Raw genomic sequence first — 12,259 nt, forward strand, 5'->3', positions numbered from 1 at the left:
TCACAGTTGAAGCAGTTTGATATTCCTGGGAATTGAAATTCCTATATTAATGTGAGATAGTCATTACAATGTTGTGTTAGTGAATCTGTTACTCCTTGCTCTGTATTTGAAATATATTGAGAACTGGGAAATATTTAAGATTCTTCTCAAATACGAGACCTGACTCTCCAGTGCTTTGAATTTTTTGGAGTTATTTACACCAGGTCACAGTGAGTATGAAACATTAAGGGTTGCACTACACTGAAAACGTACATCAGCATCACTACAGCTCTCAGGCGTGTGATAAACCCTTGAGACTTGTAGCTATGCCAACCTAACCCCTGCTGCAGACAGTGCTAGATCGGGGAGGTGGATTAACTACAGTGATGGGAGAACCCCTCCCATCGCTGGAGTGCATGTCTACACTGAACTGCTACACCGCTGCAGCTGTGCCATTTAAGTGTAGCCATAGCATAACACTCTGATCTGGACGTCTCTCGAAAAGACAATCAGAAGTTATGGGCTTGATGCAGGAATCACTGGGTGAAGCTATTTGTGTCTGTGTTGTTCAGGAGGTCTGACTACGATCACAATTGTCCCTGTTGGCTCTAAAAAATCTATGACAACCTACTTTGCACTTACTTTGAACACAAGGTACAAGGCATTGAAGACTTAGAGCCATAGAATCACAGTGTCTGTGTAATAATGCATATTTATCAAAGTGCATCAAACAGACAGGGCACTTCTCTATTTCCATACCCTGGGAGTGGAGGGCCAAGGGGACCATCACCCAGGTTCTGATGACAGACAAGTGTAAGGGGAAAGAGCACAATAATTGTTGCTTGCTGTCTCTTGCACAGCTCGCCATGGCCTCTCCCTGGATCTTACTGGAGAAGGACGTGTTTAACCCCCAGAATGAGAGACTGCTGGAAATTGTCCATGTCTGGAAAACGGGAAAGAAGAGGAAGAACTCCATCCTCTGTGTAGCTGGTGAGTGCCCTGATAGCACAGGGAGGATAGTTGGTTAGTGCCCTGGTGGCACAGAGAAAATGGCACAGAATAGGCTGCTGTGATATGGTAAGGTATTTTGGAAGCACTGTTGATTTCATCTCTGGTGGGTAATTTCCTGGCTTTGGAGAAGGTACTTGTCTTTTTTATATGATACTTTTAATATTAAAATCAAAAGGTACCTGGACCTTAGGGTGGGAACTTGTGTTTATCACAAGATTTCACATCATAGCATGTTGAGAGCTAGAGACAAAGGAGGCAGGGGTTTGCTTTGGCTGCATAAAGATCTCCAACAGCCTATAGAAAGTCTAATAATTTACAGGGCTACTCCCTACATTAGTAATTATTATTCCCATTAATGTCTCATTGTGATTCTTTGGGGTTCAACCCAGACCAGTCAGGGGTTGTGTCATCACCTGCCTTGCAACCCTGGAAGCCTTAAATGCTGGGCTACTGTGGCTCACTGCTCTGACTATGCCTGCCAACATACAAGCATGCAGGCCACACCCTGGCTTCCACTGCCCCGTTACTCTTTACAGGGTGACCCCAACACCCTCCCAGTCCCAAATTTCCCCCAAACCATCTGCCAATATGACAATCGGCTGAGGTTCCCAGAATTGTGAGTTACTGTGTTACCCCTCTCAGCCTCAACAAATGAGAATTTTGCTACTGTTAAGCTGTGTGACAACTCCCTGACACACCAGCTCATCTGCCATGCCAGCCAACTTTTCAGGATTCTGCCTGACCAAATCTTGCCTACCAGGTAACAAACAGTGAATCCCAGCTCCCGAGTTCCCCAGAGACATCTCCCTGCAGCGGCTAAGCCCTCTCCTGGAATACTCTCAAAAGTTAAGTTAATTGCTCCTTTAAAGAGACAACAGCAGCGTATTAATTTAAATGGGGTTTGACAAACTCTTAGTTCAATCACCACACTGAACTTGTTTATAGTAAAAGACAGACAAGTTTATTAAACAACATCACAGGTTTAAGTGATACCAAGTATAAGGAGTAAAGACAGAAATGGTGACAAACAAAAGTAAGATTACTCTAATCCTTAATTTCAACAAGTTACAATCTTTGCCTAAGCAGGTTCTCACCTATATTCAATTCCCAGAGACTTCAACCCTCTTGGCTGATGGACCCAACATTCTGAGATTTCAAGAGCGCTGGCCCATTGATGGATACCCAGTGATGGATACCAAAACGGCTTTCTGTTTTGGCTACCATTATTTGGCTTCCATAATGCTTAATTTACATTCGAGATGGATAGATCATGGCCTTCCTGTAAGGGAAAAAAACTGTTTCTGCCCGTGCTTGGTCAGACTTTAAAGTATAATATCAGGGAGTATCCATAATTCCTCATGTAGTATTAATACAGATATTTCACAGTGATACTGATCACCAGTGTGCCACAAGCTTACATAAAAGACCTTACCCAATACCCATTTATAATACAGTAACATTGTATATATTCGGTTGCTTATCATTTGAGGTTCAGACCCTCTCTCCCCCCACTCATCAGGTTGCTGGCTTTATTTGCCTTTTATGTAAATATACCTTCATTGTCTCTGCCAGATGACCAGGAGGATCAGACAAGCAAATACACATTCCTATATTTAGGGTAGACTGGGCTTATGCATTGCTTGCCAAACACATAATTCTTGCACATATTTAACTCTTTGTATACACCCTGTACATAAATAACTCAGTATTAATGATCAGTGAGTTATTAGTTTTCCAATGGTATATTACATGCCACCTTTTTGGTAAAGATCATGACAACATGTAACCTGATTTAATGATCTGTCTGGAGCAAACAACTTATAACAGGTGTAGTATCGAAGAACAACATAATTCTGTCTCTCTATTACTCTACAGAGAGTTTCAGCAGCATCTAATTGATTTAGGAGCGTAAGATTGAGTTTCCATAAGATTTGGTCTCCTGGGTGACTCAATCCCATTTTAGGCTGGTCAGAAAACAAGAATTCCATTTTGTGAAAAACAGGCATAGAACACCATACCTTTCGAAAAATCGGTGTGAAGAGACCCCACTCTCACACATCCCCCAGAATAGCCAGTAGCCCAGTGGCTAGGGGACTGATGTGGGAGACACAAGTTCAAGTCCCCGCTTTGGAGCAGGGACTTGAATCTGGGTTTCATACATCTGAGGAGAGTGCCCTAACTGCCAGTCTAGGGAGTCTCCATGGCCTAATGAATATTTAATTATTTATACAAAAATTGAACAGCACCAACTGGAGATGTTGAAAGAATCTAACTGATTCAACAGCCTGATGGTTAGTCACTCACCTAGAATGGGGGAAACCTAGGTTCCGAATCAGGAAATTCATTGACGTAGTTCTAAGAGAGCAAATCCCATATGGTAGCATTCACTGAAAAGCAGTGTTAATGCAGTGTTTGTAACCCTACATATCAGCCAGTCAGATACGTACTTGTACACTTTGAATATGTGTCTCAGGCCAGCAGTAACGTCATTTTTTTCTGCCTCCTCCCATCCAGTGGCTGCTTGTAGGCCTATGCAGTTGTTCCTAGAGAAGGTAAAGAAGGCAGATCGAGGTGATCAGTACAAGATGACTGACAGGTGGCCCTTAAAGGATCTGAAGCTGGTAGATGGGAAGAATGTCAATCAGGTACTGTTAACCTCTGCTTCCAATCAGGGTAAAGGGCTTGAGAGAATACATGATGAACAGAGAGAGGAATGGATGGGCAAAGGATGTGAAGCCAGAGGTACTTAGCCCTGGTCTTAGTTTTCAGTAAGAAGAATGCACGTGTGTGTAGGCAGGGGATGGGGATGAGAGAATGGACCCAAATTGCTTTTAATCCACAATGAAACAAGGTGGAACAAACCTTGAGCTCAATAAAATCTTGTGAGAAGAAAATCACTGCAGGAAACATGCCAGTCTTTTCCTTTCCTTGGGCAGGTTTTGCCCTGGGTCTGCCCATTCCCGGACAATGCACCAATCCTACCGGAGTGCTTTGGACTTTTCTTTTCTCATGTCTCTTTTGGGCTGGGGGCAGGGCTGTTTAGGAGGTGGCGGGGGTGGGGGGTAGCAAGCAGGGAAATGCTCCTCCTTCCTTGACACAAAGAAGTAGTGGGACGAGAGTAGCACTGGCAGGTTGAATGGAACTCAGAGCAGGTTCAGCAATGAGAGAATGTTGCATTGGCAGAGCCTGGTCCAGCTCCCACTGGAGCCAACAGGAGCATCCACTGATTTAAATGGGAGTTGAATCAGGTTCTGTCAGTGCAAAAGTCACTCATTATAGTCATACATAGCCTGCACCCTCCTGACAAATGAGAGCCTCCAAGCGCTTTTTCTAGCGGTCCTCATACAGACTTTGGAGATGGACTTTGTCCTCAACTCTGTAAAGCTCTCCACTTGAGAGATCACCCACTGTTTGCAGAACCCATTGCAAGACCAGTTTGCCCACATTGATACTTAATACTTAAGCAGAGGGTATTTATTGAAAGGATGTTTCTTGGAAAGTGGGGGTGCTGGGTTGCTGTCAGTTTGTGCTTCAACGGTGACATTATGGCAGTTGGCAGAGAGCTCTTGGAAAGAAGTATTTTATTTCTGCCGCCTGTTGCTGGCAGCACGTTAAATTTGTTATAATTAGTATTTTATTAATGGGACTGTGCCAGGGGCCTTGGCAATGAGCCCATGTTTGTACAAACATAGAAATAAATGAAAGGAAGTCATCTAAATAGTTTTCCATTCTGTCTCAAAGACATGCCTATAGGCACCAAAAAAGGTGAGAAACAGCCTGCTCATTAGGACTTGCTTAGAAAATAATACTTCCAACTTTGCAGGGAGGTTTTGATCAAAGGTTGCAAGCTGAATTGATATTTCATTTTGTTATGTTTCGCCGTGCACAGACAGCACACAGATACTTTCCACCAGCCTGATCTTTAATTTAGATGACAGCCCGGATTCTACTCCCCATTAAATCAGTGGGAGTCTTTCCAGGCCCAGTCAGGTCTTAAGAGAACAACAAAACAAGAATGAACAAAAGTAGATGCTCCACAAGCACATAGTGTTTCTCCTTTGTAACAGTCTGCGCTGACCTGGACAAAAAAGTGGCTGCCTATCTTGGCAGACAGCCCAGTGTTTGGAGATTTAAGAGGGACAGTACACAGAAAACAAAGGCATAATAGTTACATACCAGTAGCAAAATAGACCATGCTTTTCTGTGATGACAATCTTAAAGAAAGAATCAAAATAGAAATTTAAAACATGTTGCGCCATAGCAGCAGGCGTTGTGGCAAATGGGCAACAAACTGAGCACCACATGTTGCATCCCAGAAACGTAGACATTGCCTATCATTTGAATTTATTATGCAGGGTGTAATAATCTCACGAGAAGTCTGCACTGGTATGCTGGGATATGTCTGCATCATGATGTTACCTCGGCTAGAGACAAACTTTCATCCTTATGAATGCAACACCACCACGCTGACATCACTGTTCAAAGTCATACCACCACCAGGCTGCAATTCCCATAGGTGCGCCCCCTCTTGGCTGGGTGATATAGTGGGCTCTCCTCACCTCACACCCTATGCCAACAGCTGCTTCAGCCCTGCTGATCTGCCTCTTCTCATTATTCAGCCCTCCAGCCAGGTCACTTTAAAGTCTCTCCCCTTCAGGGGTAATAAAGGCCAACAAATAGGAGTATGTATCCATCCATCTGGTCTTCAGCCCTCAACTCTAGGCCCACAGTCCCTAGTCCCCTTTGCTTAAGGCTCTCAGTTGTCCTCTTCTTCTCAGGGCACGCCCATCACCTTCCCCGGGACATGCATCACCTTCCCCAGGCCCTCGTACCAGCAACCAAGGTCAGCTCTATCAGACTTCTCGCTGCTACCTCCTGGACTTCTTCCTACTAAAGACTTTTTGCAGGCCTTCTCCTCATAGCCTCGCTAGGTTCACCCTTCTCTCAGGGCCAGAACTTACAGGGCTGTCCCCTGGAATCCCCATCCATAAAATTCCAAACCAACAGTACAAACTTAACCCAACTTCTGCCCTCCTGGACCTTGTTCTTTCATCTCTCTTACATTACAGCTGAACACCTCCCAGAGCTCTCTCCCTGGAAGTCCAGATCCTGCCCTACTGTACAAAACCAGCACCAGAGCCTGCTCCACATCTCTCCTGGCCTCTCACCACTCAGGAGACATTCCCAAGACCAGCTTTCCCACAGAGCCCCTTCCCTGACCATGCCAGTCTCTCTACCCTTCAGTACCCACAGACAAACTGCAGAGTTCCTTCCCTTTCTCCCTGCAGCCTCCTTGTGCACCACACTTCCTCTCTTCATAGCACCAACCAGCTCCTCCCCAGCTGGGTTTCATCTATAACTAAGCTTGGCCCACCCTCGAGGTGCAACCAGGTGGGTTAATTGGCCTCTCACACCTACACTAACCCTTTCACCACCTGTGCAGGGTAGACGCCCCATCATAAGTCCATTCAGGACACTTGAATTGTCCTGTGAGGGCCCCTTGTAGGATGCAGAGACAGGCTTGTGAGAATCAGCATGGATGGCCTCCCTGCTTATATGGGCTGGGTACTGCACCTTCAGCTATACCAGTCAAAGTTTTGTTATCGGGTCTGCTGATGGGCCAACCTTCCAGAAAGGAAATACTGCAAGTCCACCCCCTAATGCCCCTAGGAAGGACACCTCCCAGGAGGCTACAATTCCACCCTTCCCTGGAGAAAAGCCCAAGTCCCCAGAAATGATCCCTCCATCACCTGTTGTGAATCAACCACTAGAAACACACAGACCATCCCCTCCACTTCAGAACAAACACAGAGAGCCACCTCTCCCACCCCCACCCCCACCACCTACAAAAATTGGAAAGAGTCCAGCAGAGGGCAACAAAAATGATTAGAGGGCTGGAGCACAGGATTTATGAGGAGAGGCTGAGGGAACTGGGATTATTTAGTCTGCAGAAGAGAAGAATGAGGGGGGATTTCCTAGCTGCTTTCAACTACCTGAAAGGGGGTTCCAAAAAGGATGGATCTACACTGTTATCAGTGGTACCAGATGACAGAACAAGGAGTAATGGTCTCAAGTTGCAGTGGGGGAGGTTTAGGTTGGATATTAGGAAAAACTTTTTCACTAGGAGGGTGGTGAAGCACTGGAATGGGTTACCTAGGGAGGTGGTGGAATCTCCTTCCTTGGAGGTTTTTAAGGTCAGGCTTGACAAAGCCCTGTCTGGGATGATTTAGTTGGTGTTGGTCCTGCTTTGAGCAGGGGATTGGATTAGATGACCTCCTGAGGTCCCTTCCAACCGTGATATTCTATGATACATACTCACAACTTGTGGAAACCACTGAGAATGAATTACTGAGTGTGAGCAACACTGGGGCATTTTAACTAATGCAACTCTGGGAAAACCTCCCTCTGCTACAAAATGAAAGTGAATGGTCAAAAACAGGCAGGCTGCAAGGACTTTTCACAGCTTATGCTTCATCCAAAGAGCCCCTGCACCTCACAGCCTGCTCCTGTACACCGAGCTTGTGTTTCATGAGGAACCTGCCCTCCCCTGGTGCTGTCAGAGCCCTGACATTGCAGATTCTTCTGCGCTTTAAGTTACAGCTCCCTTGACAAAAACTGTATTAATATTTATGGAACGATTCCTGGATAGCCCCCTGCTTTAATAGCGCCTTATAAGGCGTGCTATAAACCAGGCCGGTCGTAAATTCCCCGCAGATGGCACTGCTACAAGCTGTTCCAGAGACTGCTAGTGAGCCTATAAAGCAGTGTGGGGGCGTGATGTATCACTTTCAGGTGTTTAGAAAGCACCCTGTAAAGTGTCATAAGACTGAATAAATCATCTTAAAGTCTGAGCCTATTAGTATTATTATTAAGATCAATAATAATGAATGCTGCCTCCAAACTTCCCGGAAGCTGGGACAGCACGGTGCTAATGAGCTGGCTGAGGAAGACGCCAGGCTGAGTGGAATATTCCAAGCTGATCACTCTGTATCCCCTTATTCCATTATGTCCCAGAAGCAGTCAGCTTTGGGCCCTATAATGGAGCTGGCCAAGTCCAGGCCTGGGACTTCAGGAGATCCCAGATGGTGACAGTAGGCAACACAGGCTGTGTTAGCCTGGGAGCTAGAAATAACCATAGGGTCTGTCGGTGTGCAACAGCCTCAGTGAAGCATCTCCTTTATGTTGATTACAGAGCAGTCCTGTTGCATCTATACCACAAAGAGGGCTTCAGTCACAGTCAGGGACAGGAGCCAGAGGCACCCCTGGTCTGTGATGGATTGGCAGTTCCTCTGCTCTTCTTTTTAATTGTCATTGAAGGGCTAAAAAGGGGTGTAACAGGGCTGGGCACCACCCAAGCACCCCCTTGTGGCCTCTGCTTTCCCCTTCTTCAGGGCTCCTCAAACACACTCAACAGGAAATTAAAACATTTCCGTACCTGGGGTCCATTTTAATGTCCTCAGATATATACTGGGCTTCCAGGCTCCAACCTCAGTTCAGTGTCTCTCTTCCATTAGTTTGGGGTTTTTTAGCCCTCCTTCAGTAATCAGGTTTGGCTAGCCCCCGGCCCTCCAGACATTAAGGGACAAGCCACCCCATTACAAGGGGGAACTGACATTTTTTCTCTGGTACCCAGGGCTTACCCTTTTCAGCTTGCTAACCAATGAAGCTGGAGTAAACCGCAGGGATTGTTTTTTTAAAACTGCCTTTAGAGCTTTCCCCTGCTTTGGACTAGAGGAATGGGACAGTATATACAAGAATCGGAGCAAATAAAGATCATATTGCACTATTTGCTTCTCTTTCAGTACCATGGCACAAGTTCAAGCCAAATTAAATGCCCATAAAGGAGATGCTGGCTTGCTCCTCACCCTTTCACTGTTGCTGGAGTGTGCTTGCATATTTCCACAAAGTGTCCTTTCCTTAGCATGAAGCAGGGAATGTCAGGAATGTTCCAGGATGCTCCACAGAATTGTACATGCTGCAGCATCATGGCAGAGAGAGTTAAGCACAGGGATGGGGAAAACCATTTTTGGAACTTCTCGCCAATGATCTGAACTGCTGGGGAAATAGAGGGTTCAGATTTCAGGTCTGGGTCAGGACCAATAAGGGTATTTCCTCAGTGGATAGCAGGGCCGGCTCTGGCTTTTTTGCCGCCCCAGGCAAAAAAGCCTCCCGCCGCCCCCCGCCCCCCGCTCCGGCCGGGGCCCCGCTCTCCCCGACCGGCCGGAGCGTCGGGAGGAGGGCGGCGAGCCCGACCGTGGGCCCACTCTCCCCGGCTGGCCAGAGCGCCGGGGGAGGGCAGCCCCGCTCTTCCCGGCCGGCCGGAGCGCCGGGGGGAGGGCAGCGAGCCCGGCCGGGGCCCCGCTCTCCCCGACTGGCCGGAGCGCCGGGGGGAGGGCGGCGAGCCCACCGCGGCTCCGCTCTCCCTGGCGGCCGGAGCACCGGGGGGCGGACGGCGAGCCCGGCCGCGGCCTCGCTCTCCCCAGGTGAGCGCCGCCCCCCTCCAGGTGCCGCCCCAAGCACATGCTTGGAGGGCTGGTGCCTGGAGCTGGCCCTGGTGGATAGGTACATTCTGTGTTTACTCTGAGGGCTTCGCCCCAAGCGTAGTTTTAAAATCACAACTCTCCAAAAATATCCCTGTATCTGCCACACTCTCATCCTCTGCACATTGCTTATAATTATTCACAAAGCTGTGTGGCTCTACCTGTTGGATCCCATCTGGTGCCCTCTGATGGGAAATTAAGTTCTATAAAAGGGGGAACTCTCCCAACAAAAGGGTACCTCAAGGAAAAATTGCATCAGTGACTACCAGCCAGAAACTGTATGAACACATGACTCAGAGACTCAGGCCAGCTCCCAAGGAGCATGAAGTATACCAGAGGGCTGATCTGCCAGCAAGGTAATAAGACTTCTGGCTAACTTCGTCCCACAGATATGCCTCTGCAGCTCCATCAATGCTCATAGAACATTGACATGACACAACTAGTAGTGGGTAACAAACAGTAGGGGAGGTAGCAAGATGAGTATGAAAATCTGGTTCATAATAATGCCTAGCTCTTCTCATCTGTAGATCTTAAAACACTTTATGTTATCCCCATTTTACAGATGGGGAAAATTAGATACAAAGAGCTGAATTGACTTGCCCACGATCACTCACTGACTGGGGATTGGTCCTGCTTTGAGCAGGGGGTTGGACTAGATGACATCCTGAGGTCCCTTCCAACTCTGATATTCTATGATTCTATGACTCAATACCCAAGCAAGGAACAGAACACAGCTCCTTCAAGTCCTAGGCTACAGGACTATCCACTAGGCTGCACTACCATCCCACAAGCTATCAGGATCTTGGCTTCAATGGGCAGCACCTGCCCTACCAGCAAGCTGAATCACCAAGACCTACAGCAGCATCTGAATTTTCCTTCGAGAGCACTCCTCTATTTGCTAGCCACGCCCAACACATCTTAGATTATGAGAGCAGACACAATCGGCGCCCAACGTGGCATGGATGCAGACATGATTCATTGCTATTGAACTGTTAAAATCAAGTTACTCTCTGTATCAGTGAACTCAATTCAGATTAACTCCATGTCAGACTCTTCATTTGCAATGTGACCTTGTGGTAGCATTAAAAATCCTAATCTCAGAGCTACAGCCCTCCAAAATTGCTCATCCCATGCTCCGTTTGCTTAGCAATCAGTTTGACACTGGAGCCTGCTGCATTAGCTACCTAGGACGTCTTCTCTTTTACAGTATTCAGTACATTTGTTAAATTGTATCACATAGCATACAGTAAATGCCTTATAGCCAGCAATGTAATTAATTGCAGCTCTTGTAATTGGTGTCTAGGAATGTCTGGAGTTTGAGTTGCAGTTTGATAAGGTTTACAAGTGGACAGCTGTCAGTGCTGACGAGAAGAATGCCTTTATCAGATGCTTGTGGAAGCTGAACCGACGATACCTCTCCAGCAGCATTGCATTTGTTAGCATCCCCTCCTGCATGCTGGAAGGTAATTATGGCTTCTTGTCACACTTGTGCGGAGTGGCTTTCTCTGCCTTGATCCCTGTAAACTTCAGTCCCTTATTCCTGTCACGCTTTGTGGGACCCTGGCATTTTTTGTGACCCTCCTGACTGGAGTCAGTATTGGGGATTGCGGGGGAGGGATTTTTTAACGGATTGCCCCAACTGTGCTCCAGAACAGGTACCATTTCCCCCCTGATTGTCAAAAGGCTGCCTTTCCTTGAAGGGCATACCCATGACTTCACCTTAAAGCAATCTAAGGCATGCATGGTGTAATGAAAAGAACAGAGGAAGTGTCAGGATCCAGAAAGGGCAGTCACAAGCAGCATCAAACCTGAGGCTTAGAGTAGCAGAGGAGTTTGTAGTCAAGTTCCAGGCCAGGGTTGATGCCAAGGATCTGGATCAGCCTCCGTGTCACATTTTAGGCAAGGTCTGAATCAAGCCAAGATCAAAGACAGGAGTTCAAGGGCAGGAATAGGAAAGGTAGCTACAAGAGAGTCAAACTGCTGCCAGGATACTTCCTGGAATGCCCCGTGGGTTTATACAGGATGGTAACCCAATCAGGAGCTATCAGGCTGCTGCCTGTCAACCCCTTCAGTTGAGACTTCCTGAGGTCTGTGTTGGCAGCAGGTTGTGGGCAGTGGAGTGCAAGATGGTTTCAGCTCCTACTGGACAGTAGCAAAGCGGTGTTTGCTATCTGCCAGCTCTGCAGTCCTGGGTTCACAAGCCGACAGGCCTTACCCAGAGAAATCAGATTCAGACCACAGAAACAGTCTGTGTAACAGAGCTAGTCTTGGCCAGCAAGAGTGAAGCTAAGCAGGACCTTTAGTTACAGCAATTTGAGCACGTGCTTTCTTCTTTCCTCCCCTCTGACTCTTGCACAGCAGCCCTGGCTGCCAGAGACACACATCTCCTTTATGGCTATCTTTTAGTTAATGAGGGTTGTTGGTTGGTCAGAGGTCAGATAAATGTGCCTCTACTGGATATACTTTGGCTGCTAAGCCACGGCTTTGCAATTGTATAGGTGTGGATAATTAGTGGGATCTCCTTCTTCCCCTCGGTGTCACCTTGTTAGTTTGGTGGAAAGGTCAGATTGGGACAAAACTCATTTTAATCCCAGTGACAGCAGGGAAGAGGGGCCCTGTTCGGGGGGGGGGGGTGGAAGGGGAGACCGAGGGCCTGCTGCATGAAATGTGAGAGACAGTCACAGACAGAGAGAGAAGGAATCACTCATCCAGGGAGTTCAGGCTTAAGA

General features: G+C 47.2%; 1 protein-coding gene across 1 annotated transcript in view; it reads left to right on the forward strand.

Annotated features, from left to right (window-relative positions):
* Positions 1-845: 845 nt before the first annotated feature.
* Positions 846-12,259, forward strand: part of LOC135883718 (exocyst complex component 1-like) — a 58,117-nt gene continuing 46,703 nt past the window's right edge. Inside the window, exons 1-3 of the mRNA XM_065410957.1 lie at positions 846-969; positions 3,505-3,635; positions 10,834-10,993. Coding sequence (XP_065267029.1) covers positions 846-969; positions 3,505-3,635; positions 10,834-10,993 — 415 coding nt within the window. The remainder of the gene's footprint in view (positions 970-3,504; positions 3,636-10,833; positions 10,994-12,259) is intronic.

This window comes from Emys orbicularis, chromosome 9 (genome assembly GCF_028017835.1).
Source record: "Emys orbicularis isolate rEmyOrb1 chromosome 9, rEmyOrb1.hap1, whole genome shotgun sequence".
Taxonomy (NCBI): domain Eukaryota; kingdom Metazoa; phylum Chordata; order Testudines; family Emydidae; genus Emys; species Emys orbicularis.